The sequence below is a fragment of the Kwoniella dejecticola genome, chromosome 3, assembly GCF_000512565.2.
Source record: "Kwoniella dejecticola CBS 10117 chromosome 3, complete sequence".
NCBI lineage: Eukaryota > Fungi > Basidiomycota > Tremellomycetes > Tremellales > Cryptococcaceae > Kwoniella > Kwoniella dejecticola.
The window spans coordinates 714,727-742,087 of NC_089303.1; the positions used below are offsets into that span (position 1 = coordinate 714,727).

The 27,361-nt window shown below is 48.4% G+C and overlaps 9 protein-coding genes across 9 annotated transcripts; 7 read left to right on the forward strand and 2 right to left on the reverse strand.

The window, feature by feature from the left end:
• Positions 1 to 246: 246 nt before the first annotated feature.
• Positions 247 to 3,900, forward strand: I303_102661 (uncharacterized protein; the record flags this gene model as incomplete). Its single annotated transcript, XM_065968597.1, has 7 exons — positions 247 to 1,850; positions 1,913 to 1,994; positions 2,044 to 2,134; positions 2,205 to 2,368; positions 2,437 to 2,879; positions 2,938 to 3,066; positions 3,135 to 3,900. 7 exons carry the CDS (start codon positions 247 to 249, stop codon positions 3,898 to 3,900), a joined length of 3,279 nt encoding a protein of 1,092 aa, XP_065824669.1.
• Positions 3,901 to 5,447: 1,547 nt separating this feature from the next.
• Positions 5,448 to 6,981, forward strand: I303_102662 (uncharacterized protein; the record flags this gene model as incomplete). The annotated part of the gene is made up of 4 exons (XM_018406014.1): positions 5,448 to 5,872; positions 5,955 to 6,055; positions 6,119 to 6,243; positions 6,313 to 6,981. The coding sequence occupies 4 exons, from the start codon at positions 5,448 to 5,450 to the stop codon at positions 6,979 to 6,981; spliced, it is 1,320 nt and encodes a 439-aa protein (XP_018264508.1).
• An 806-nt stretch (positions 6,982 to 7,787) lies between these two features.
• I303_102663 (uncharacterized protein) lies at positions 7,788 to 9,038 on the forward strand (the record flags this gene model as incomplete). The annotated part of the gene is made up of 5 exons (XM_018406015.1): positions 7,788 to 7,818; positions 7,955 to 8,132; positions 8,289 to 8,440; positions 8,601 to 8,773; positions 8,883 to 9,038. 5 exons carry the CDS (start codon positions 7,788 to 7,790, stop codon positions 9,036 to 9,038), a joined length of 690 nt encoding a protein of 229 aa, XP_018264509.1.
• An 855-nt stretch (positions 9,039 to 9,893) lies between these two features.
• Positions 9,894 to 11,669, forward strand: I303_102664 (uncharacterized protein; the record flags this gene model as incomplete). The annotated part of the gene is made up of 2 exons (XM_018406016.1): positions 9,894 to 10,869; positions 10,993 to 11,669. The coding sequence occupies 2 exons, from the start codon at positions 9,894 to 9,896 to the stop codon at positions 11,667 to 11,669; spliced, it is 1,653 nt and encodes a 550-aa protein (XP_018264510.1).
• Positions 11,670 to 13,130: 1,461 nt separating this feature from the next.
• On the forward strand, positions 13,131 to 16,798 carry I303_102665 (uncharacterized protein; the record flags this gene model as incomplete). The annotated part of the gene is made up of 7 exons (XM_065968598.1): positions 13,131 to 14,160; positions 14,228 to 14,641; positions 14,719 to 14,782; positions 14,849 to 15,873; positions 15,957 to 16,014; positions 16,090 to 16,606; positions 16,730 to 16,798. 7 exons carry the CDS (start codon positions 13,131 to 13,133, stop codon positions 16,796 to 16,798), a joined length of 3,177 nt encoding a protein of 1,058 aa, XP_065824670.1.
• Positions 16,799 to 17,391: 593 nt separating this feature from the next.
• Positions 17,392 to 19,187, reverse strand: I303_102666 (uncharacterized protein; the record flags this gene model as incomplete). Its single annotated transcript, XM_018406018.1, has 4 exons — positions 17,392 to 18,257; positions 18,338 to 18,414; positions 18,494 to 18,650; positions 18,755 to 19,187. The coding sequence occupies 4 exons, from the start codon at positions 19,185 to 19,187 to the stop codon at positions 17,392 to 17,394; spliced, it is 1,533 nt and encodes a 510-aa protein (XP_018264512.1).
• Positions 19,188 to 20,075: 888 nt separating this feature from the next.
• On the forward strand, positions 20,076 to 21,235 carry I303_102667 (uncharacterized protein; the record flags this gene model as incomplete). The annotated part of the gene is made up of 3 exons (XM_018406019.1): positions 20,076 to 20,300; positions 20,466 to 20,705; positions 20,870 to 21,235. The coding sequence occupies 3 exons, from the start codon at positions 20,076 to 20,078 to the stop codon at positions 21,233 to 21,235; spliced, it is 831 nt and encodes a 276-aa protein (XP_018264513.1).
• A 565-nt stretch (positions 21,236 to 21,800) lies between these two features.
• I303_102668 (uncharacterized protein) lies at positions 21,801 to 24,481 on the reverse strand (the record flags this gene model as incomplete). Its single annotated transcript, XM_018406020.1, has 11 exons — positions 21,801 to 21,977; positions 22,109 to 22,355; positions 22,468 to 22,707; positions 22,784 to 23,123; positions 23,201 to 23,279; positions 23,357 to 23,396; positions 23,465 to 23,562; positions 23,642 to 23,758; positions 23,844 to 23,920; positions 23,993 to 24,102; positions 24,201 to 24,481. The coding sequence occupies 11 exons, from the start codon at positions 24,479 to 24,481 to the stop codon at positions 21,801 to 21,803; spliced, it is 1,806 nt and encodes a 601-aa protein (XP_018264514.1).
• Positions 24,482 to 25,917: 1,436 nt separating this feature from the next.
• On the forward strand, positions 25,918 to 27,077 carry I303_102669 (uncharacterized protein; the record flags this gene model as incomplete). Its single annotated transcript, XM_018406021.1, has 5 exons — positions 25,918 to 25,984; positions 26,052 to 26,201; positions 26,366 to 26,532; positions 26,675 to 26,830; positions 26,943 to 27,077. 5 exons carry the CDS (start codon positions 25,918 to 25,920, stop codon positions 27,075 to 27,077), a joined length of 675 nt encoding a protein of 224 aa, XP_018264515.1.
• Between the last annotated feature and the right edge of the window lie 284 nt (positions 27,078 to 27,361).

Below are 27,361 nucleotides of genomic sequence, written 5' to 3' on the forward strand. Positions count from 1 at the left end.
CTACCTACCGGAAAACACGAACTGGAACCGAGGTCAGCGCTGCCTGTCAAACCACATCACGACATTATATCGAAGGAAGTTCAGTAGCCAAGGGAGTTCGACGAACTATCTCGTTAAAATCGTACTATGTCAATTATCAGCAAGAGACATTGTTGATCGGAATCACCTAAACCTAGAAATTCAGCAAGCAACGGGAGACGCTTTGACAAGTAGAAGTGCATTTTTGGCTCAAGGCAATCGACCGTAATGCCTTCATCATCATCTTATCATCGACCCCGTCCTTCGGATCCTGAAGATGGGGAATTGCTGGAGGACGATGACAGAGATTCCATGACCAGACCTTCAGGCTCATCGGGACCACCGCCTACACAGTTCAATCGTCCGCCAAGACCTGCAAAAACAAACCCATGGAGCAACCCTCTAGATAATGCAGGTCCATCAAAACCTCGAAAACCCACCTCCCCTCAAAAATCGCAAAACTCACTGACTGCCTCCACATCTTCGTCCTCCTATCAATCTACATCCCCTTTACCAACCAGTGGACCGCGAGCCACGCATGGACTACCTGTAAAACCTCCATCCGCAGGACCGACATCGACCCACAAAGGAAAAGAAGCAAGCCATCATAGCGCAGAAATCGGTAGTCATGATAGGAGTTACAGTGATAAACCCTCAATGCACGGAAGGAAGTATGACGACTATGATACCGTCTCATCAAGGCATCATCCAGCGGAATATGGCAGAACTAGATCCCCAGGTGGATATAGAGAACGGGACCGTGAGGATCGATATAGACCTGACTCAAGCGATGAAGAAAGATTCCGGCCTGATGTGAGGGATTACGGATACGGACGGGAAGAAAGGTCGGATCGGTTCAGAGCTCGAGAGTTCGGACACGATGATCGAGACAGACACAGGTTGGGTAGGGGTGATGATCGTGGTGCTGGTCATGCGGCACAGGAAGCATACAGTTCGGAATGGGGCGCCTACAACTCGAACAGAGATACGATATTGAGAGACAGAGGACACACCTTAGGGTATGATCATTACGGCGGATATGTCTCTCCGCCTAGAAGGAGACCAGCCTCTCCTATACCCTACTGGAAAACTGATCGACAGGAAACGAAGGAGCATAAAACCTTCAGGAATCGCGAAAACGGAGATCAACAGCGGATCAATGCAGACTATCCGCGGTCGATACACACTGAAAAATCCCCTTCCAATAAGAAGAAGAGCATGGATGGGATATCAGCTATGCCGGAAGTCAGGGACAAAAGACCCGCTTCGCCACCTGACTCACCCGGTATACCTCCTCCCCCAGCGCCAGAAGATGATGAGGCCGAAGAAGGTCAACAAACTCGAGCACCTATACGGATACTGAATCGACCGACTCGGAAACCAACGAAAGAAGGTACATCTCCAGCGATTGCACGTAGTACCCCTCGCGCTTCACGATCACCACCGCCTCCCCCTCCTCCGGAAGACGAGATTGCTCCGCCCGGCACTCCACCTCCCCCGCCCCCTGATACTCCACCTCCGCCTCCCATGGCTATACCATCGGCAGAGGCCACGCCAGCGAAGTCCTCGTCAGAGGAAGAAGCGAAACCGATTAATCCTTACGCCCCGAAGCCGATTCCTCACGCGCCAAATCGCAACTTGCTAGATCCACCAACGAGGGTGAATACGCCAACAGCGAAAAAGGATGCTGTGAACCCGTATGAGCCGAGTGCGCGTAGGTTCAGAAGTCTGACCGCCGAAGAGGAGTCACGCAAGCTCGGAAAGACGTTCGAGGGTACGACGACTCTTGCGGCGTATGACTTAGGGGCGAAGCTCGGTGAAGGGACATTCGGGTGGGTATTCTCCACTGCTTCGCCAAAGACCGACTGCCATATGCTGAAGCCATCGTCATTAGTGTTGTGACCAAAGGTATCGAGATCGCGACCAAGCGTGTCATAGCGCTCAAAAAGCTCATTACGCACAACCCTCGAGATGGGGTGAGTCAGCTCTACAAGTAGGATGGTATCAAGCTCATCGATCCGTCAGGTCTCCGTCACCACTGTGAGGGAAATCAAAATCCTGAAAAGCCTTGATCACGAAAATGTCGTACCAATCCTGAATATGGTAGTGGAGCGAAGTGAGTGCAACTTTCCCTGCGAAGGAAAGTAGAGCAGAGTTGGCTGACAGAATATCCGTTCGTCCGTAAGAAATTCCTGGAGACCGAAGTAATCGAGGGGAAGTATTCATGGTTTTCCCATACATGGATCACGACTTGTGCGGCCTTTTGGGCAACAAAGACTTCAAAATGACTCACTCAATGGCGAAACTACTCATGCGGCAGATACTGGAAGGTATGGCTTACATACACGCTGTAAGTGTTTCCGATAACTTTCTACTGTGAGCCGTCCGCATTTTGACGATGCCCCTGATTCACCACAGAACAACTTCATCCATCGAGATATCAAAACAGCCAACATCCTCGTTGATAAGCATGGGCAGATCAAAATAGCAGATTTCGGTCTTGCCCGAACGTGGACGCACGATGCACTGATGCCCCCTCATTTGGCGAACGAATACACCAACATGGTAGTCACAAGGTGGTACCGAGCCCCGGAATTACTGTTGGGGGATACGCATTATGGGCCAAGTGTGGATATGTGGTCCCTTGGCTGTGTCTTGGGCGAGATGTACTTCCGACACCCTATCTTGGCAGGTGATTCGGATCGAGATCAGCTTTATCAGATCTTCTCGCGAGTCGCTCCTTTGTCTCAAGAGTCTTTCCCTAATTGGGATCGGCTACCCGGATTCCCGGATGCGATTGGACATCCATGGGATAGAACGCCAGTGGATATAACGTTGTTGGAATCAGCGCCGAAATGGGGGTAAGTCCTTTCAATTACCGTTGTTAAATAGGCAGCTGAATGACTCGCTGCCATTTAGGATGGATCGAGGTGGAGCGGACTTGATGATCCAATTACTCAGGTTGAATCCCAAGAAACGAACCACTGCACATGAAGCCTTGGATCATGCATGGTTCTGGACATCGCCGTTACCTGCTGATCCGAAGAAGTGAGTCCATCTGGAACGAGCATGAATGATTGAAGCGATCCAAGCTGATCCATACTTCACCTGAACAGAACAACCATCAGTGTCGATTCTTCGCATGAAATGACCACCAGGCAAAAGCAAGAACCGGTCGGCGCTCCCGCTCCAGTACGAGCTGCTCCATCGCGACAACCACATCAACACCAACAAGCATTCAATAATGCTCAATCTCGTCCGCCGCCTCCAGCATATTCTCATGTCCCCGCCCATTCTCAACCTCGACAACCTTTCCCAAATCAGCAGCAGCAAGGATTTGGGAATTATCCTCCGAATGGATATCAGCCGGGCTTCCAAGATCTATCCGGTATGCAGAATGGGGTGCCATTTGGAGGTCCACCTATAGGCATGAACATGAACATGGGAGTGGGAATAGGCATGAATGCCGGTGCTGGTCTGGGCATGCCCATACAACCTGGTTTCAACGGTATGCCAAACCCGTACGGCCGTCCACCCCCGAATTATAATCAGCAACAACAACCACAACGCTCGAACCCGAGTCAAAATCAAAATCAACCGATGGGGCCAGGTATGGGGATGGGACAAAGATCTAACGGATTACCTATTGCCCCCTTCAAATTGGCTGGACAAGCAGGACAGGGGAACGGACCCGGACTCCCAGCTGCACCCTTCAAGTTGGCGCCTAGACCTTCCGGAGGTATGGGTGGTCATCAACCTCAACCTCAGTCTCAAGGTCAAGGTCAGTATAACGGGATCAAGAGGGGACCACCGATGAACGGATCCGCTGATACTTGGAGGAACGAGAAGAGACACCAACCGGATGAAGGATTGCCTTATTGATCGCGTTCAAATCGAGCATGTTTATGTTGTAGAGATCAACCCACTCGTTGGATTTGGGAGGCGATATCTTATACACACCGCAAAGGTTGTTATCATCTTATCGATTTAGCTTCCCATCTTCACTCATGATTGTATAGTGGCATGATCATCACTTCATTCTAGTATGTATCTCAGATGCACAGATGCAAACGACTTCCGGAATGATCCATGTGCGTGTGACGTGAGGAGAGTGCGCTTTAGTGTGTATCTGGGCTCATCTACTTTGCGGAGGTACAGTCGGCTGAAGAAGGTAAAATTGCAACGGATCTCAAAGCTGTGCATGACGTTGATGCCAGCATCTTATTCAACGGAAATCCGAATCCGATTGGACTGATTGCTGTGTCCTTCGAGTGGTATCACATCTGATCACATGCTACCATGCCTCATTTTGATGATGACGATGTTGATCACTTTGCTGACACTCGAAGAGAAGAGATAGGACGGCCAGAGTTGTCCACTGTCAAGGTAGGTATGCAAGGACGAATAATCAGTGACTGTCATCTTGCTGTTGCTGGTCGCCTGATGCTTCTCAGTTCGGCTTTATGGTATACGTAAAGAAACCATGCGATCAGGGGATACGGAGATTAAAGGGGATGACAACGTGGTTTCCCCAGTATTAGCGTGGTTTCGGGTTTTTTGACTTTTGCCTTTGGTCCCTCTGTAGTTCCGCTTGGCTTTGGTGCGGGCAAGGAGAAAATCAAATCAAATTGAGTAAACAAGGAGTCAATCGACCGACCCTATAAAACCATTTGAGTGTGTAACAAACTTGACTGAGATAGACCAACCACCTTCAGATATCTCAGTACCATATACTTGTGACGACCATTGTATTCTGCAACGACGACGACAGCATATTACTAGGTCGATATGGCAGATAGTGAGTATTACTCTGTCTCTCCCTCTGTCGTTTCGGAAGTGATGAGCGAAGTGAAGACATGGGCAAGGGGAAAGAGGGAAAGACAGCATTTAGATCAGGGTGAAAAAGTGGTCTTTTTCTGGGGTCGGTGACTCGAAGTCTGTCGCTCGCTTGTAGGGGTGATTCAGTGTGACTGCGTCTTCACTTCCTGCACCTTGTGGCCCTGCACCCCTGTAGGATCGTTGGATAGGGTCGTTTCACCTTCGCATGAAGGGGTAGATCACGAGCACGGGGTTCGAGGTTACGTCTCTCGCCTTCACCTTCTTCATCATCTTCTTCTTCTTCTGACGATTCAGGATCCTTTGGTAGAACCCATCAAAACATCAAAACACTTTGTCTTGTGTTTTCTATTTTTTGCTATCAATCGATGGTCCTCTTTGTATCTCGGTTTGTTTTTGATGGTCGATCGTCATTGAAAGATCATTCTCCTACCTGTGTAATCTAATCATCTACAACTGAAATAAACCTATAATATCATCCCTCCCCCACCGTCACATATTAAATCTTGATATCTCATTCGGCAAGACAAAGGAGTCCGGATCCCTCATCTCAAACGCAACAATACATCTAAGCTGACGAAACCTCTCGCACAATGTCATCTTCTGCTGCTCGACCCATTTCCTCCCAAAACGCAGTCTCAGCTCAACCATCCGCTTCTGGCGCTGGCCAATCCCAAGCAGTATCTCTCTCCCAGCAACTCTCTTCGGCACTTTCCTCCGCTATAGCCTCAGCCTCTGCATCCGCATCTCGAGTCCAATCGTCCGCCTTTGTCTCGTCTATCACTAGTTCGGCGGTGCAGTCGCCCTCGGAATCCGCATCGGCCTCAGCGAGCGAAAGCGAAAGTGCCTCACCTTCCGCCAGCGCTTCTGCAAGTGCGAGTGCTACGGAAAGCCCTAGTGCTTCGGCAAGCCCATCGAATGTCCAAAGTTCGATAGCGAGCCAGACTCCGTCGCCAAGTGCTTCTTCGGCACAAGCGGGATCTAGTACCTCCGAGATTGGACAATCTACCAGTGTCGTGTGAGTCTCATTTTACCTTGCGTCCTCAAGCGGCTTGGGTGTATGGTAGTGTAGCTGACACGAAATGTGGACGTTCGAATAGATATGTGACAGTGACGGATCAGAATGGATCGACTCATGTGGCTTCTACAGCAGTTAGAACCGGAGCTTCGACAGGTGGATCAAAGAAAGGCGGAGGCTCAAGTCAGTAATACGTCTTCTTGGCCGGGAGTGCGACTTGGATACTGACAAGCTTGAAATGAATAGATACCGGTGCGATTGTCGGTGGAGTCATCGGTGGTATCGCGGGTCTCGCGATTTTGGCCACATTACTATGGTTCTTCTGCTTCAAGAAGAGGAGAAACAACGATAAAGCTTTCGATGAGAAGACCGTGAGTATCGTATACGCCTTTCGGCTAATATACTTGGCATCAAGCTGACAGGTGAACATGCTTTTCTAGTTTGATCCCGCTCGACATTCGGTGAACGATCCGATCGACCTCATCTCGCCCTCCGTGCCCAATGTAGGGGGTACAGGCGCAAGCGCCACTTCACCTCGAGTCGACCCTTATACATACGCTGCAAGTGGTGGTGGTGCAGAAGACTCGTACGACCCTTACGCGCACGCTCCGCCAATGCAAATGCCAGACGCAAGGGATTACATGAATGGACCAACGGGTCATGGGGGATATAATCCCTATGGATCAGGTATGGAAGGTGGTTACGGAGTCGCCGCAGCTGCAGGCGCCGGTGCCGGTGCGGCAGCATATGGATCGACTAGTCCTCAACAACAATATTCACCTTCATACGATAATCATTATGCCCAAGCGCAACATCAACAACAACCTCAGAATATGTCGACGGCAGCTATGGCTAAACAACGAGAAGCGGCTCATGAGCGATACCAAAATCGGATCTCTGGTGGATATGGTGGACCTCAACCTTCGGGCTCTGGTACAGGGTCACCTGCACCTGGCCCCAGTGGAGCGGGAGGTCCTCGATCGCCCGATCCGAGCGACGGAGGAAGGAGGGAAAGCGCGAATGGAAGTGTGTATCAACATACTGATATGGGCAGTCTACCTAATGAAGGGGATGAACAAGAAGAGATGTCTGAGATCCCACCGAAGTGAGTCTTCCTGGTCGTGGTCCTTTCGCATCCCCATGTGTGGGATTCGCAGTCGTCATAGTCAAAGGCTGATCGGTATTTGTCTTGTCTGTGTAGTTATCACTCAATTCGTCAATAAGCGGCTGAAGATGCTTGTTTGGTTACAATTGTCGTTGAGATAGAGATCACTCAAATGGAGATTTACTCAGAGATGATCCGGAACGGGCGAACGTCGTACGCTCGTGATGCGATTTCGTATTTAGAAAAGTACAAGTATAGTATAGTATAATTCACGTTTCCACAGCTTAATCAAGCGAGGGATTCTGCTGAGTATTGCTCGGCGTTGGTCGTAAAAATTCTCGCTGAAATATTTATGATCTGTCCGTCTATCTTAACATCTTTATGTCCTCACTATTGTATGAATATATGATCTGCCAAAGCGAATGCAAATGCAACTGCGACTGCGACTGCAACTGCAGTCGGGATACCTACCAAACCGGTTTTGGGGAGGGTTCACATCGCTTACTCTTACTTTCAGAAAGCCCACTTGGGGCTTCGAGATGTCGCCGGTAAATTTCGGCGTGGGTGGGGCGACCTCCACCTATATGGTCCGGGCATTTCGTGTTTTGTGCACCGGAACGTCAACATATGTCCTACTTTTACTACCGTTCTACCAGTACTATCAAAGGAATCAGAACTGAACTCGACGTTTGGTGACTCTTCGTGAAGCATAGATACAGACTAGATCTGATCGAATTGAAGGGCTTTCTACTTTGGAACGACGAATATTGCAAGTGGACGAATCAAGTAGGGAAACAGGGACAAGGAGGGATGTCGTATCCATCAATCATCACGCAGGAGGGTGAGTCAACTCAAAGAGCTCCTATTTGATCATCAAGGGCTCGACCACAAGTACCGAGGTCATATCTGCATCTGATCATACTACGCAGCAAAATAATTCCTGAGATTCATCGTGAGCTTACGGCTATAACACACAGGCGCAGCGCAACGCAATAAACAACCTATAATCGATGCCCTGAGCTCGCTCATAGGCGATGACACCGAAGGCGAGATTATTGAATTTGGGTCGGGGAGTTATGAGCATATAGAGTCATTCGCTAAGAAGTGGGAGAAGGTCGTTTGGTGGGGCACAGTAAGGAATGAGACTGAGCAGGGGTTAGTGAATTTCTTGTATATCTGTATAACTGTATATCTGTGATACTTGCTCTTCTGCATTTCACCTCGCAACTCTCAGTGGCAGTCTACATTCATACTGTGGGGTGCCCTCGCCTCCGCTCGGCTTAGAGACTCTAGCTGATTTTTCCGAGATAGGATAGTATCAACCCGTTTAGAAGAACAGAATGTACGATTACTCAACCTGCGTGAACCTAGGGTATTGGACATTTCAAAAGAAAGTGATTGGGGTTCGTTGTACAAGGGATTGCAGTTCGGTGTATCGGGACCCTTCCTAGGCTGTCTGATGAGTAAGTCGGTCTGTCAGATAATTCTAAATGTTTCATTCATAATCGATATCTATGCCAAACATCTCCGTCACCATTTCTATGCCTTTGGTTGTCGCTTGAGGTCAGCGCAGCACTGACAATGCTAATGCTAATGCCAATGTTAATGATGACCACCTGCTAGTAAACCTGATACATTGTTGTCCCGTGGAATTACCAGAACAAGTATTCGAGCATCTGTCGCCTATAAATGCTCGTCTGGTTCATAAACCCCTCGAATCGGATCGCAGCTGGATAGCAGCTTATGGTCCGTGGTTGAACGATGATGGGACCTATAAGTCGTCTGAGGATGAAAAGGTGAGTCGGGTTATCCTCTTCTCATTTTCGTCAAGCATAATTACAACGACGATCTTGGTGGTATTATATGACATATGACAACGCGCTGATATATCGCCATCGTATATAGTTTGATAAGGAGTACATCAGGTTCAAATCGCCCTTACTGGGGCTGAGGACGATCAAGTCTGTCTCCGAGATAGCGGAGAGATGGGGGTTCATAGAGGAAAGTAGGAAGGAGATGCCGAAAGGGAATGTGTTTGTGATTTGGCGCGTGAGGACGTAGCTCAAGAGACATAGCGCTAGCATGCAGTCCCAGCGAGTATAGATGTCATGTATGAATGAATGAATAATATAGCTACGTCTTTGATGGACTGACTGCATTTGAGGTTGTGCCACTTGTACAGTGAGTGATCCATTAATCAACCCTGAATGAGTCAGGGATTTGTTTCCGAATTAATAGTAAGACTAGGTTAGATCAATCATCATCGGTTCATTCGTGCACGTTTATGTAAATCACAACTGCTATTGTGGTGTCGTTGTACCACATCTGTAGCTTAGCATAGATTGACTTGACTTCCTCCTCAACATCATCAGCATCCTCAGCAGCGCACCCAAGTCACTTGCGAATTGCTGTCACGTCCAAAATCCTACATCCGGGCTGACTCGAGTTTGACGCATACGGTTCGTCACATTCGGAAGACAGACATCTAGACAGACATCATCCGCTCATCCCATCCTTTGGTGACCTTCCTTGCCCTTCCTTTATCCAAACGAACAATTCTTCACATACACTCGTGATCAATGACCAACGTGCCATTTACATCCCACTGACTCTACTTCCCCACCCAAAAGGAACGTCGCCTGTAACGAGCTTCTGCAATACCGATCCGAACTTCATAGAACAAGGTGTAACTTGTCAATCACTGTTTGGTGACCTTAGAAGGGAAAGCCACACTCCGGTTCCCCACCGCCTTGCTCGCATCGTCAAAATCCAGATAGTTCAGCTGCAGTCACTTGCTCCCGAGTCGGAAGGCAAGAAAGAGTTCCTATATGGACAGAGTGGAGACAATAGAAACAACACCGCATCTAGACCTCAGACCTTGGTGAATTAGATTGCTCGATTGATGGAATTGTCAATATGAATGGATCTACAGAGAACGAAGCTGGACCGAGTCGTTCGCATAGTCAAGCCAGACGATCTAGTCACTCACATCCTCATCTTCACTCACACTCAAGATCGCAATCTTCCTCTTCAGCTCAACAGCGTCGCCAATCGCATTCATCCTACCACCCCGGAAATCCAGATCACCTCAAGCCGGATCCTATTGATGATCCAGCAGAAAGCTCTCACTCGCGGAAAGGCAAATCACATCACTTGGATATAGCTACATACCCCACCCAACAGCTATTGCGGCTCTTAGCTGGATTACTGCAACACATCGCTACTTCGAACGATGCGCTGCGTGTAGATCCGGATCCAGATTTGGATGATCCAGATGCAGATCGCCCAATAGGAGATGGAGAGACCGAGACTCTTCGAGATGAAAATTACACATCAACTGCAGCTTCGACCTCGAGGTCAAGATCTCATTCGCGGACTTCCTCATTATCGCAAACTCAGACTCAAAATCACCATCAACAGATTTCATCGTCTTCTTCACCTACCACAGCATTATTCGACCAAACGCCACAACATCCTTCCTCATCATCCTCGTCCTCGTCTGTTGCACATCCACACGATTCCGACTCGACATCGCACCAAGCAGGCTCATCATTGACGAACGATGACTTCCCATTATTTACAGCATCCAAATCATCTCTCTCACATCCATCGTCATTATTAGCCTTCCATGCACGGCATATACCGTCAATATCCATCGAAGCTTACCTGCTGCGCATACTGAAATATTGTCCGACCACGAACGAAGTGTTCTTAGGGTTATTGGTGTATTTCGACCGGATGACTAGGCTGGGAACTCCGCAAGGTGTAGGAGGGACACAGGCGATCTTCGGAGGCGGGAAAGACGGGAAGGGAAAGAGCTTTGCTATTGATAGTTATAATGTACATCGGTTGGTGATTGCCGGAGTAACAGTCGCCTCGAAGTTCTTCTCAGGTGAGTTTGGGTGTTTGTCTGTCTGTCTCACACTCACTATTCGAGGATGCTTGAGATGTTACGATCATCCTAGTATATGAGGGTGACAAAAGGATAATCGCTCATGGCTAGACGTTTCGTCAGATGTATTCTACACAAATTCGAGATACGCCAAAGTCGGAGGTCTACCGCCAACGGAACTGAATTCGCTGGAACTGCAGTTCCTGCTGCTGAATGATTTTAGACTGAGGATATCACTGGAGGAGATGCAGAAATACGGTGATCGGCTGTTAGCGTACGCTGAGGAAGAAGAAGAGAAGTTGAGGATGGAGACTGAACGCGAGAGAGAAAGGATGGAGAAAAGCCAGATTCAAGATCAGGCCAGTGTCACTGTCAACGTCAATGTCAACGGTGACCACCAAGCCACGCCTGTTGATCCCCATTCGGGTTCTTCGCAGACATCATCCGAGCAGCTTCGTCCGCCCAATCAATCGACAACAACACCGACACCGACTTCACATGTAACTAACACAGAAGTGCATCCAGCGACAGCATCAGCGTCAGATTGGGAGAAGGATACGTCGTCGAAAAATGCCGCCAACGCGAGCACGAGCATAACAGCACCTGCTCCGGCATCGGCACCGGCGGACAGTAATGGGAATGCGAATGCGAATGGAAGTGCCGTTCCACTGAGTGCGATCAGCAATCCTATGAGCATGGCCGGCACGTCTAGTACAGCGCCGAGTGGGACTGGGATCAGGGATTGGGTGAGAGGGGAAGAAGTTATGGCTAGTAGGATGGCAAGTCCGATGCGTGATTAGGCCAGGCTTGTCCTCTTTCGATATCAGTTCACTTGTATGAGCGATACGAGCGGACAATGGCTCTTTATATTCTCGATCATACGTCTGTATTACTCGGTCGCATATATACACTGCATCTCTGTATCCATAATAATGCGATGCGAACACCTAGAAATGGAAATGATTTACCGATACAACGCGATCCAGCTGATATGCTATACTGTCTGTGCGCATCGGCAGAGACAAAGACAAAGACAAAGACGATTGCTGCTGCTCATGACGCATGCAGCACACAACAAGGAGTGGTTCCTGGTACGTCGATCCAACACGATGGACGTTTGGCTTTTTGTGCTATGAATCACCTTGCACCCACGTAAATCCAGGGTCAGGGTTCAGTGCGAGGACGGCTGATACCCGAGTTGAGAGAACAATAAGCGATTTCCACCAACACGAGCGTGCGTTTTTCGATATCTTCTTTTTGTTCTCTTGGTCTTTTGCTTTTCAAAAGCCAGCCCTGTTACTCCCTTATGATGAGCGAGATGCAGCCATCATCGCTCTCAGTCAGACTAATCTCCGAATCGACAGGGTTCACAGCTGGACGAGATGACGGAGAACAAAAAGATCGACGGTCGTTTCATCTTTCCACCTCTCATACCCTCCCTCCGTCGCTTCCCTGTGATGTACCCGCGAACCCATGGCTTATTTCTACTGGCAACCTTTTGTATGCCTCGGCTTTGGAAATGCTGCGTGGGTAATGAGGTAGAGAGATGAGCTCTTTGTGTGTGTAACGTACTAATTCCAGTAGACGGCATGGAAACGAAAACCATGAGATTATTATTGATCTTCTTGTCTTTTCTTCTTACTGTTCAATCTCAACTTATTGATGATGGCACCTAGATCAAAGAGGTATAGCTAACAAAGTGAATTGGAGCGAAGTGAAGTGAAGTAAAGTTGATCCAGCTTATATATTTAGTATCTACATCTACCTGTCCCACCCAAGATTCAGTTCGTTCCCCCACTCAACTCGCAAATCACCATCAAAACACGATCTTCGTCACACCTAAAAGATACACACACACAGAGCTATACACGACTATCACCATCACCTCACACACCGATAACACACCTTCTCGCTCGCCTCTCTTGCTTCGAGCATACGTCGATATATTCATTCACACCCACTTGGCCTGTCGATCACGCTGGATCCGATAATCCGTCTACATACCCACGCCTCGTGGATTGTTCGTTTTTCGCCGAGAGAGTCGAGAATCATTCTTTGTGTTGCTTCTCAATCAATTAGTCAACCTGATTAGACGTTGAAGATCATTGCTTAAGGTATATATATAGTGTGAAGATTCTTCCTGTGGGTTTGCCTGCTTCTCATCTTCTTCCTTATTCCCTCTTTGCCATCCATATATAGTCTGACTTACCTGTCGTCTTGTTCTAGTATATCAGTTCAGTATATCAGTGGCTTAGGTCAACATGTCCGCCCAATCTGTTCCTACTACTCCTTCACCCAAATCTCCGAACTTCAAGCTTACCCTGCCTACACCCCCGTCATTTTCTGCTCATCGAGGCTCACGATCAATCGATTCTTCTCGGAAAGCCTCTTCTGCCAATCTCTTGGACCTGATCTCGCAAGACTTGACTCCGTCCACCAATAACCCAGTCACAGCTCCAGCCGTCTCGGAAGAAGTCCCAACGAACCACTCAAAGAGGCTAAGTATCTCTTCGGTAAATGATCCAATCGTTAACAACGACGAAAAGAACAATAGACGAGTATCTTTTTCAACTGAACAACACACAATTTCAAGGCCCACTCTGCCCGGCACGTCCTCGGATGGAAGTTTGAAGTCCCCAATTTACAAGATCCCTCAACGCCAAAGTTTGGATACTCAACATGACAATACGGAAGAAATCCTCTCTTCTCCCAATGTTGAAGTGGGTGTAGGTACTCCCGCGGGGAATGGTCCGAAACGCCGACCGATCTCTTACCAAGGTCTCTCGCCGTCCGCAAACACCTCGCCATCTAGGTTCTCCAGTATGGCAGCTGCTCGAGGGATATCGATTGACCAGTCTCTCTCATCCTCGAAAAGCGGTTCTTTCTCAAGATCAATCTGGTCAGCGGGTATCATACCCTCAAGTACCTCGGGATGGATCTCACCTAAACCAAAAACACCCTCTGTTCATCCTACCTTGATTTCTTCCTCCGCTCTGAGAAGCCCAATTTCCAAAGCACTCATCAGTCCCACTTCAGCTAATGGTTTGAAGGGAACAGCGAGCGAAATTGCTAAAGCCCGGGGACTGAGTATTGCCATCATAAAAGAAAACGGGCAGGGGGTAGTGGTACCTGTGACTCCGGGATTATCGACTTCCAATACGACCGGCTTGAAAAGCCCTGAGATCAAAGTACTCAAAGGCGCTGACGATAACCTCGAGAATGGGTTGGCCAGCGCAAAGAGCATCGGCGTATCTGATTTTGCTGGATGCTTGGGAACGGGTAAGAAAGAGAGTGAGTTGAAAGATCTGGGTGGGACATTGTTTTGGCGGGCTGAAAGCTGACCCACTTCATCTATCAGTCATTCTTTGCAAGTTCTACCACACTCCAGGCTTGAACTGTACCTCAAGACCATGTCGCTTCGTGCACAATTTATCGGCTCTACAACAGCCTGGTTCAGCTATTCCAAACACTGCAAACACTGCAAACACTGCGAGTCTATCTGGAGTGAGGATGCTCAGTCCAACTGCACCCGATCCAACTTCAGGTACTTTCGCTCATGCGCAAATGACTCCTTCTACTGCTACCGGTACGGGCGAACGACCTGCCAAATCGATCACCGTGAAAGCGGACGGTCAATTGGAACTTGGCGATGTCATGCCTGGAGAGAGGGTTCTCGTGCAGGACGAAGATGGAGAAGAAGTTGTCGGTCAGGTGTTTTTCATGAGTGGTGGCGGAAAGGGCGCTGTAGGTAAAAGCAAAGAGAAATGGAAGAGTGAGTCGTATCTCCTTTGGCAATGGCCACGAGAAAAGCAAAAACTCGTGCTGATGAGTCATGTTGATACTGCTTAGCTGTACCTTGCAAAGACTTTGCCGAGGGACATTGCCCTTACGGCGACTACTGCTCCTTCATTCAGTTAGTCGAGCTATTTCAACCGTCTTCGTTTCGAAAGAGGCTCCAAGCTGATGACAGATGATACAGCGAGCAAAAGCCATGCGGTGATCGCATCGAGGACGAAGGGAAGGCTCAGACCTCGGAACCGGCAGCAGAAAGGCCTGTCGAAGGGAAACCTCAAGAACGACGCTTGACCCATCGAAAATCCGCTTCTCTCAGTAGCTCACTCACCGCCTGGACAAAAGCTCTTCCCAAGGCTATACTCGTTCCATCGGTCAAAGTGGATCCTCAGGTGCTGAAAAAGAATGAAGGCGGATTATCGGCATTCGCACCGCCATTCCTGAAAGATCCAGTCTCAGTTGACGAGACCGGAATTCTTATAGCTGCTCGATCTGAAAACCGAGCCTCTGAAGCTCGATCCACGCATGTGACCACTACGCCACCTGCTGTAGCTTCCGAGCCTTTGGCTGTTCCAATGCAGCCTACCGTCACCGCTCCTCCAAAAACTACAGCCTGGTCGAAAGGTCCTCCACCAAGTCTCCGAAAAGTCGCCAGTATCAAGAGAATACCTCGGGGCCCTGCTCACGATGCGCCGTTGACAGCCTTGGGTACTGGTATGGGGCAACATCTGATGCCTCCAGTCTCAGCGATTTCCATGTTTGGTACGGACTCCGACCCGGCTTCTCCTTTCGATCCTGTGTCGCACAGAAGAAGACTGCAAGAACTGGAAGATTCGTTGAGGGATCTACCTAAATCGAACTTGTCGAACCCTAATCAATTCCAATACATGCAATATGAGTCTAATGTCCCAACACAGACTTTCCCATCCACCCCGCTTCAATTCGACATTTCAACCGGAACGGGCCACGACTTGAGAGGCAACGACACCGTGTTCAGTGCGACGACTTATCCGTGGGGTATGCCCATGGCACCCCTTCCAGGCCAGAACGACCCGTCCGTGCCTGCTATCCCCGGAGGATTGGGTGTGATCTGGACACCTGCCGGCTGGGCTGTACAAGATGCCGCTATGAAGAATGCCCTCAGGTCTGCTGAGGTCAAAGCTAGATACGGCAGCGAGACGAGGAGACGAACAGCGAAGAACTATTTCAGGAGTGAGTTGATCCATTCGTGTGACTGTTACTGTTCAACGCATATCCGTCGATGCTGATGCTGATGATGGGGTATCGCTTGACAGCCAAACCATGCAGATTTTTCGCTGAAGGTTTCTGCCCACACGGCGACGAATGCACCTAGTGAGTTGTTAATATCCCATTGCAGAGGTGGACATCCAAGATACCATACTGACGGTCTGTTTTTTCAACTCGCAGTATGCACGTTCTCACGCCATCTTCACCTGAACAATCTTCTTCATCAGGTAGTGGCAGCGGCAGTGATGCCGGCTCTATATCATTCGGTCAATCCTTCTCACCATCCTCTAATCCTCACCCGAAACACCAAACCCTCCCCTGCAAATTCTTCAACTCCTCTTTGGGGTGCAACAACGGGGACAAATGCTCCTTCTTGCATACCCGAGTCGTTCCCGAGAGCGTGGCGATGGTTGAACGACCTAGACCATGGCGAACAAAGCCTTGTAGGCATTATCAACTGGGGCGATGCACCTTAGGGGACGCCTGTCATTTCGCACATGTCTTGGATCCTGTATGGCTCAATTCGGGCAGCGGGACTCAGCCACAGAACAATGGTGTCTACAGCCAAGGATACGCATACCCGCAGAAAGCTTTGACTGAGGAGATGCTTGAGAAGACCATGGAGGAAATGAGGAGGAATGTGAGGGGCCCGCAAGCAGAGGACGACGAAGATGGGGATGATGATGATGTGGAAATTGTAAGTCACCGAATCATCGATGATTCGCTCGTCATTTTCAAACGTACAATCATCTTACTCCCATGGACTCGCTTCGACTAATGGTTTTTCTTTGACTGATTTTTTGAAACCTACCTTTCTTAGGTCACTGCTGTGGGAGATCTCACTTTCTCTTCGACGAGCTATAGTCCGCCATCATCGATCCGAGCGTGATCCAGCATCTGAAGCCTGTTCCGAGTCATGTCCTACTGTACCTGTACATACGTCTTGTTCTATTTATTTCTGGGCCATGTTAAAAGATGATTATTCCTCCATCTGTCGATTACTGCTTGATCTACCCTTATATATAGAGATACTTCATCGACACCAAAAATGCTCGTTTTTTTCATTCTCTTGTTGTTTTTTTTTGTGATTCTTGCATTTCTTGCTTAGCTTATTCGGAGATCAAAGACATACGAGATTCTTGCTCAAAAGGATCGAGGTGAAAATTGATCAAATTATCAAATGTATGAATTGGCGATAGCTTGCGCTCTTCTGTGCTGCTCGACTTACTCGACTTGATGCACACAATGTGCAACAGCCAAAGCCAAAGACGCTGCTGACACATATACATCCGATTATAAGGGATCTATCCGCCTTCTATCCATTCTTCGGATCTATGAAATACAAGCAACACCTCCTTCTCCATTAAAAATGCACCATCTTGTCTGACTCCTTGTCTTATGTCTTCCATTTCCACGCACGCAACGGGAGGACGTGCAAAATCCCCCTTGTTTTGTTTGAAGCATTCTAAGTGCCACAACAGTCTAATAGACCAATCCCCTCGTACTCAAGTCTAACCTTTCCACATCGCCTCCTTCGCCTCTTTCCCCTTCATCTCTTCCTTGACCTCCTCCATCTCTGGGCGGGACTTCTAAGACCAACCCATCCCAAGCAGGTCTGACGATCGAATCTCCATTATCTTCTCTCCAAATTTCACCTAAGCCTTTACCCGTCTTTCCCTCTTTGGGAGTCAAAACTTTCTCCCATACTTTATTGACTAGCCAGTCGCTTTGGACTCTATCGGGATGTTGTCTTTTCCCGTGTTTCCCATTTATCCCATCTATCGTTCCACCTTGTTGCTGAAGCGATAGACAAATTTCTTCCCACATGAAATGCGTCGTAGGATGGGTGGACCCGATCAAATATGTATACCTCGGTTTAAGCCTCAAAGCCACATTGAGCGCTTGTTGTAGGGAGAAATGAGATGCGTGAGGACGCAGGGGCCATAGCGCGTCGATGATCAATATTGGCAATTTGTCTTCAGCGCCCATATTCGACCTGCCATTTGTGTTTACGTTCACTCCCGGGACTTCAGGGCCTGGCGTAGAGGAAGGTGTATCGTCGGGAGTAGGCAAAATGGCGGAGGGATTGGGAGCAGATTTGAGATTTGAGGAGGATGCCGATGATGATGATGAAGAAGAAGAAGAAGAGGATGAATTCCGATTCAGCATTCGAGACCAGGTAGACTCGGGTATAGAGCTGACATCTGAGATGTAGATGATGGAGCTGTCGAACATGAACCCTAAACATATGAGCGGTTCTGGCTCAAGGCGTTTTTGAGGAGTTGTCTGGCTGAGTGACGATGAAGATGGAGAGGGTGTTATGGAGTGGAAATATATTCCGTGGTGGACTGTCATCATGGCATGCTCAGATAATTAGCCTCAATGGCGGAATCGCTCCTTGAGAAAGCGAAATGAAATGTCAACTCACCAGCTAGAACTTTGACGTTGATACCTATAATCTCAAGCTCGTCGTCGTCCTCTATGATCTTCCATATCAATTGCGGACTATCAAGAGGCGATTAATTTCATACTAAAACTGCTCCAGCCAGACCGGGCGAGACAAGGGAGAAAGCAGTTCACTCACACATCGCCTCCTCCTGACGCTTTGGTTTTGTCCACCATATAAGGGAATGCCTCGCAAACTTTCTCATATGTCGCTTGATTCAGGTACACCGGTATAGCTCTTCCTTGCCGTATACACCATTCTCTCAGATCATCCAGTCCGAAGTAAGCGTCGGCGTCTGGTGAAGAGGCAATATGGTATGAGTTCAGCTTGATACTGCCAAGCACCTCAATTGATGTCCGTCACTGAACAAGTGAAGAATATACGGCCAACTGCACTCACGCCCATGAGTCAATAGAACAGCATCGATCGTCTTGACTCCCCATTCGGGGAAAAACCTCGCAGCCTGTTCTCGGAAAGTCTTTCCTACATCAACCAAGAGATTCTTGTATTCTCCATCACCATTTGACGACTTCTTCCGCACGATACAACCTGTGTTCCCCCGTTTGTTCTTCCATCCTTCCGGCACGTCCGGGTCGACGGCACTCCTACAGCACGGACACGGTATATTGCTGGGGAACTTCCCGTCGGGGTTCCAGGTGCCCTTGATGTGTGCCAAGGGAGAATGAGAGGTCTCGGTCGCCCGAAGAAGAGGTACCATGTCGCTGAACGCTTCTGGATAAGGGTTGGATCGGGTCAGGCATGGTGTAAGTGGAAGACCGGTTGATGTGCCAGTGCCCATGAATAGAAGTTGGATGGCTTCTTCTGATGGCATTGTGAGGCGACTTTCTCAGCTTCAAGTGAAATACAGAAGGATAGGCCGATTAGAATGATAAGTAGGGATATGGCTGTAGAGAGTCTGTCACGGCTGTCAATGAGAGAGCCCTATGCTGTATAAGTTGGATGAGAAGATGAGCTTCGATCTTTTTGAAGTAATTCACGACTTTCAGAGTAACAGGACACGTTCAATCATCAACGTGGAGACTCCGCATGACTGGAGCTCATATTAATCCACGTCATCTCGTGCGGATCTTAGCTGTTATCACTCATATGATACACGATCTCAGGGCGATCCGGTGTCAGTAGTAATAGTAATTTGCCACTTTGATGTTGTTTAATTCGATTAAGGTCTCCTGTTCCAGATGATCGGCATTTTCAAATGAACAATCGAACAATTGCAATCACCGGTCTATGGTAACCATCTCTAATCGTATCACTACTACTCTTACTAACCAGACCATCTTGTATATCCTCCAGTAGCAAAAGTCAAGCATTACATTACACATAAATCAACATACATTTCAAACGCGTGACGATGGCATCACACCGACCGAAGCGGAGTCTGACCCAGGAACAATAACAAAGGATATAACATCGAACACGAATAATCGGAGTACACGACCGAACGACCGAGGGCGAAGGAGCTCTCAGTCCACTCATCTGGGCTCATACGAAGTACATCTACACGAGTACGAGAAGTATCTAACTATATAGTACACCCATACCAGCGACATCTCGGCAACATCCCCGAAAAGCAAACAATACATCGGGAATCGCTACAATACAAACCCTCACTTCGGCACTTGTCTTTCTTCGTTTTCTTCCCTGTCACCATCTACAATCTCAATCTCGTCATCATATCCAGTATCGTACTATATGAAGAATGTCCACCGCATCCGACAGTACACCCACCTCAGCATCGTCCCCAACGCCCTCGCCCTCTCAGACTTCCAGTAATAGCGGGGGCGGGGGGTTCGGGGGCAACAATCCCGGATCATTTTACAAGAACCTCTTCTACATCTTGATCGGTCTATTATGTGCATTCGGTCTAGTCAGTTTCCTCAGTCTGATGAGAGCTAGGAAGAGGAGGCATGCGATCGTTCGCGAGGTGAGTGACTTTTGCTCCTCTGATTTGCACTTTCCAGAATTAGACTCCTTCTCTTTTCCACTCGTCTGTCGGAATAGAAGACACGGACTCATGTCATACGGTGAAGGTGAGATGGATACTGATACTGATACTTGATATGCTTTTCATTTATTTCGAATAATCCAGGCCGAACGACTAGGCGTGATCGTACCTGGAATACCAGGTTATGTACCCCTGCGAGACCGGCGGAATCTTAATTGGCTCAAGGCTGACGGCAGCAATCATCCAGATTGGTGGGAGGTCGAGAAAGTCCCAGGGGAGGAAGAAGCGAATCTGCAGGAGGCTGAGGAGAAGTCAGGCGAAAGTTCGACCGCATACACATCAATCCCTATTCAGTATAGCAATAGCAATGACCAAGATGATTTTGTGAGTCTTGCACATACTTTCCAATCATATTCATATCCTCATACACCATCTCAATCAAGTCATCTCGTGCGTTTGCGTCAACAGCATTAAAGCGCATAAATAATCTATTTCATCCCGGATTGCGACACTCAATCAATACTGACATTTCGCGCACACAAAAACAGCACCCACTCGCCATAATCCCCCCTAAACCAAAAATCCCATCTATCGAGCCCATCCCAATATCTTCCATCCCCTTCTTTCCGAACCATCTAGCCTATCGCCCCGAATCGCTCATTCCGCCCCCCTCGAAATTCGTCAATTCCACTAACGATCCCAGCGTTTTGAACGAACTGATCAACGAGCATCTCGAGGTGATCACCATAATCAAAATGCCTATCCCGCCCGAACAACGGCCAAAGTCAAAGCCCCAACCTCCCGGCCTCAACGATGAGGATGATACGGAGGGTGTGGTCCGTGAGTGGGGAGGCATAGAATTGGGAATTACCCATTTAGGAGTTGGGCATGGCACTAGGAATTGGAATGATTGATGATCGATGAGTGATGAGCGATCGATGACTTGGAGTTCGATGTTGAAGTAGTTGAACTGGAACGAGCACCCGTCAATGAGGAGATTCAATTGGTTCGGTGTTCGGTGTGTAAGCGAAAGTAGAGGAGGAAGATTGTTGTACTAGTATTATTGACCTTTTTACTATTTCGCCAATTGTGGCCACTGTATTTCTGTACATCCCGTTATCAGTCTTCCGCATTCGACATTGGATAATTGGCGTCGCTGCTCTTAGCTTTATTCGATTTATAATTCACCCCACCAGCTATTAACTACTTTAATTCGATGAATTCGCATCGACACATCATGTATGACATATCCAACCTCGCAGCCCCTTGATACGAACTCGATAGCGCTGTTTGAGCGCCGGAGCAATCAGGATGGTTCCAATGATACATGATACATGCTTGCGGAGACAATGTTGACACGAGTACAATACAATCAGACCGGACCGACTTCTGTTTATAAGTCTTCTTGTTTCTTGTTCGTCTACTTGTATTTCTAGAGATCTTTAAGCCGGAATATAAATGATTATGCCTGTACCGCAGTTACATTCTGAACACTCCCCAATCACCCGCATCCCCATCCGCACCGACTTCTCCCCTCGTTCCTCCTCCATTCCGAGACCCAGCTCCAACACCTCTAGACGCCCGTTCTTCATGAGCCAGCTCGAGTCCCAGACCAAGTAAATCCCGCGTATCGCTAGGTCTGATTATTCCGTCGTCCTATACAATCACCAACCATAACGCGTGAATTAGCATTTACCCGAATGGAGAATCCCTGCGATACTGCTATATCGGTGAAGGTGAACCATCGGACAATATTCAAGCGAAAGTACGAATAGATTAACACTTACCCAGATCCTAGCTGTGGAATACAAAACATCACTCTGTCTTTCTATTTTCTCTTTGAGCTCTTGTCTTTTCTTCTCAGCTATATCCGCTCCCGCCTGTGAATTTCCGTCCTCGGTCTTTCTTTTACCTTGGACAGTATGCATGACCGTTGATAATTGATCTGGACCCATTACGCATATCTTCGAATTAGGCCACATCCATAAAAACCTAGGCGAGTAGGCTCTGCCGCACATCCCATAATTACCTGCTCTACCATCTCACCAGATCAACGATCAGCAACATGTTCACAATCGACCCTCATCTTGATAGCCACCCTCTGAACGTGGAGACAACCTAAAAGTGAGAATAGCTCGGAACTCACCCATAACTTCCACCCACTACTACAGTATATTTCTCTACTTTCGCTCTCGCAACGGCTCTGACCATCTTAGCGCCGTCTTTGGCTATCCCTCCTTGTTCCGCTTTTTCACCCACCATATACCCGTTGATGTTCACCAGGAACACGAGTGGGATACCGCGTTGAGAGCATAGGTTGATGAAATGCGTTGATTTCAGCGCTGAGGGGGAAAGCAAGACACCTGCATTGGCTATGATTCCGACGCTACAGGTGAAAACGGAATGGGCCGCTCGTCAGTCTCAAGAGTCATTCGTGACATGTTTGGATTGCTGTCACTGACGTATGACCATGAATCTCTGCAAATCCAGTAATAATTGTCTTCCCGTATTCCTTCTTGAACTCCCTAAATTCACTTCCATCCACCAATCGAGCAATTATCTCCCTGGGATCATATGCCTGCTTCGGATCGGAAGGCACGATCTCATCGAGTTCTTTGGTCGGGTATAACGGTTCCTTGATGTACTTTGTCTCACGTACTGATGAGGATGATGCAGCACTTGGTAAGATCGGTATGGGACCTAAGTCCCGGACTGCTTCTCTAGCTAATGCTAAAGCGTGAGCATCGGAGGTGGCGAGATAGTCTGCTACCCCTGACACTGAAGTGTGCATATCGCCGCCGCCTGTAAAGAGCACGCATCAGCTCATTCAGCCTGAGAGTGCATTGAGGCGCGATGAGGCACGGAGGAAGGTGGCTCACCTAACGCTTCCTCATCGACGACTTCTCCTGTGGCTGCCTTGACTAACGGTGGTCCAGCTAAGAAGATCCTTCCTTGGTTCTGATCGACACGACAAGACAGTTAACTCTACCCACGAACAGTATACCGCAGGCTGGAAAGCGATGAAAGAGATTTACCTTGACTATAATTACAACATCCGACATGGCAGGCATATATCTATTCCATCATCTTTTGTGAGCCACGGCCATGGACTTCTTACTGTTCGTGCCAAGGGTGTTACTCACGCTCCTCCTGCTACACTGATACCGTGAACGACGCTGATTTGCGGTATGCCCAAACCAGACATCCTCGCCATATTGTAGAATATACGTCCGAAGTGGTCCTACATCAACAAAAGGCTTGTTCAGCACAGCACCACTTGGAGTTCCAGCGGGCAGACCTGAAAAGGGAATATACTTTACATGATCAGGAAATACTTCAGCTTGAAAAGGCAACGCTGCTCCTCCAGACTCGACTAGGTATATACAAGGTAATCTATTCTCCAATGCTATTTGTTGAGCTCGAAGATGTTTCTTGACCTATTATTGCTCAAATTGAACGTCAGAAGTCAATCGTGAAAGTCCAAGAAGATAGCTAGACAGGACCAGGGAAAGGTAGACTTACGGTCAAGGGGTAGTAAGCTCCTCCCTTCACCGTAGGATCGTTGGCGATAATCATACATTTCCTCCCAGCGACCATGCCTGGACGTGACCGTCAGAACAGCACAGTAAGCTGAGCAGAGGCGATGTTGTTGAGCCAAGGATGTGGCTTACCTATTCCCGTTACTAAGCCTGCTCCAGGTAATGGGTCCGGATACACCTCATGCGCAGCCAGGGGCGAAAGCTCTACGAACGGACTACTAGGGTCGAGCAGCGCATTGATCCTGGTGAACAAGCAACACGAGGCCACGTCAGCATTCATATACGATTAGTAGGACTTTTCGGCTGTCTTGTAGCAGAATCAATGTGATACGATCCTCACCTCTCCCTTGCTCCCAGCTTGCCTTCTCCTCGAGCTTTCCACCTCTTGAGCGTTTCCGCACCACCTCCTTCTCGAGCTTTACTTCTGAGACCTCCCAGCTCGTCAAGACGCTTCCGCATGGACGATCTGTTGCTTTCTGCATCCTCGGATGTCGGTCGGTGATGGGTTGGCAGAGGTCGAGGGGCGACAACTGATGGAGGTGGTTGGGGGATCAGCGTTCGTCGTAGGTTGGGGATGGCTGTTCTTTGCGGTGACCGCAGGTGGGCGAGTCGAGTCAGCATGTCGGTCTGTTACTATCGAGTCTGAGCTTGTGCTGGTTCAGATCGGTAAATGTGCTGCGGAAATGTTGCAGTCAGAAGAGGTATAGCAGATAATTGATGGATATCCATGTCAACACGTCACTCACGAGTGATCATGCTGATCATTCGACATTGACAGAGGTCACGTTGACAAAGTGGACCTTCCGGTTACACTTCATTCCGGCGCGTGACCCGTCTTCGGGATTACCACATTAGGTAATTTGGCAGGGTTGCATCCGGGCGGATCAAAGCGATCCAAGCGCGAATGCTTTCTTGCTTTTTACCAAGTTGACCCGATATTCTTCTTCCTCATTCAACAACACACACAAAGATCATAGCATTGTTGATATACACAGCAACACACCACACCTCACGATGTCATTTCGATCCTCTTGCCTGTCTCTTTGTGCCGCTATGTACAGCTTCAGTCTCAGCCTACAGCGTGCAGCAGGAACCTATCTCAGGTTCAAGCGACACTTGACAAACGTTTCATCGTCGACCTGAACCTAAAGGAAGAAATGGCACCGATCAATCGCTCCTTTGTTTCTGCTCGTCATTCGCTTCAGCATACGAATACACACCCCTTTGCTCTCGCCTTTCCATTCCGATCAATAACACGTACCTATACCTATACCCATACCTAGCACATGCGTACGTACCGCCTTGATGTGGTGACTCGTACCTTAAACCCTACTACGACTGCTCATTCCCACGTCAACGTCAAAGTCAACATCAAGGTCCAGATCAATTCGTGTGTGCATCGGGTGAAAGGAATACCATACTCGAGTGGTACCATCAAGATTGATCTTTACAGTGTGACTCAGACCCTCGACCTGAAAGATTGGTAGATTATTGGGTCTCATTCATTACTTCATCGAACGGAACATCTCGTCTCGTATCTTGATGCCGCCTTGACCTCTTTAAGTCAGTCTGACGCTTGAGCTCGATCATCGTCTCGTTCGACTGTTTGTTTATCTCGATCATCAACTGTCTATATTCCTGTCGCTAGTAGTATAAATCGAGATAATTCACCTTCGGCCTTCACGCTCAGTATTCAGATCCCGACCCAATCGCATCAAGATACACCATTCTATTGTCGAGCTTGCACCCATAGCGTGCGTTATTGGGACAATTATATGGAGTGTAAAGCAGACGAAGCGCCTTACGGCTCCATCTGAAGCACTAGTATATCTGTCGACTACTTCGATTAGCTAATACCCTTCGAATCATATCGGCCTTTCGTTCCAGTCCTCGTTCACACGTAGATTCCATATCCTTTGACCTTCTCATCAGATCTGCGTGCGACATATTCGAAAGCCATATCCGATAGCAAGCCTAGAGACATTCGTTGCATTCGAAGATATCGGACGCTATAAGTCACGAGGGAGATTCGTGATACCAGTCGGGTTGGAAACGAGATGGCCCCTCCTAATGCAGGTAAACCGGGGCATAGAGAACAGAAATTAGTAGTTGTTGGCGGAGGAGGTAGGTCATACCTGTTAGATTCTACTTCCATCAGTCATGGGCAAGCTGATCAAGCAACACCTTGCAGGCGTCGGCAAATCGGCATTGACTATACGTTTTGTCACTTCCCAATTTTACGACCAAGGATACAATCCTACGATTGAAGACTCATATAAGCGGCAGTTCGTGGTGGATGATGAGGCTGTGACGCTGGAGATACTAGATACAGCGGGACAAGGTGAGTTGGCGTGCGGGCCATCGTCATCTCTCACAAGAGAACCTCTCTGCCTTCAGATTCAATCCTTCGTCATGTCATGCTATTTCGCATACGTACGAACTAGATTGGGCTGGAGCACTGCACTGACTAAACTGACTGATTTTGACCGATACGTCGTCGCTCAGAGGAATTCGCAGCGATGGCAGATCAATGGTATACCTTCGGAGCCGGCTTCCTCTTAGTCTACTCCATAACGGATCGACCGACTTTCGAGTCGCTACCCAATTTCCATCGCGAGATACTACGGGTGAAAGATAAGGACTATGTCCCTTGCGTGGCAGTTTCCAATAAGGTGAGTAATTGATGGGTGTATCACCACCCCCATTACCCCTACACCCAAATTCACTCTCTTCAGGATAATCCCTCATCTCGCTCGCATGTATGCATGATCAACCGTTCAAAGCTTACTTAATCCATGCTACACATGATATCAGTGCGACTTATCGAGACTACGCGCTGTAGGTCAGCTGGAAGGTCGAGAGATGGCCAGATCGTTATCTGCGCCATTCATAGAATGCTCAGCTGCGGACGGGGTCAATGTAGAAGTGGCATTTAGGGAGTTGGTCAAGCTCGTGAGGAAGGATCAACGGGTGAGTGGGGGTGGCAATGTGAACAATCATTCACTGGTCTGTCTTCTCGTCATTCGCCGTGTGATGCTTAAGACTGGCTGTTGCTGATACCCGATTTCTGATTTCGCACTAGCGCGAACTGTTGATGAATCGATCTCTGGGGATAGGCGTGGGAATGGGAGATCCAACAGATGAGATACAGATGCAAACATCGCATACTGAAAAGCGGCATCGAGATGACAACGGATCATGCTGCGTGGTGATGTAATATCACGGGAACGGATGGGATGGGACTGGACGGCAGGAAGTCTCGATTTCGCTGTTCAGTTGGGATGGAAATCATGATCAGGCTCTGCGTGATCTGGGCTTGGGTTGAAATTAGTAAGATTGGCTTGGCCGAGGGATTCAGGGAATGTAGATTGAGATTCATGGCTATTATTCTAGACCTATACCATCTATGCGCTGAATTACTTTCGGCTGATTTTCATTTTGGGTTTCGTTCAAGGCTTTCTGCTCTGTATAGTGTACCCCATACATATATATATACATATA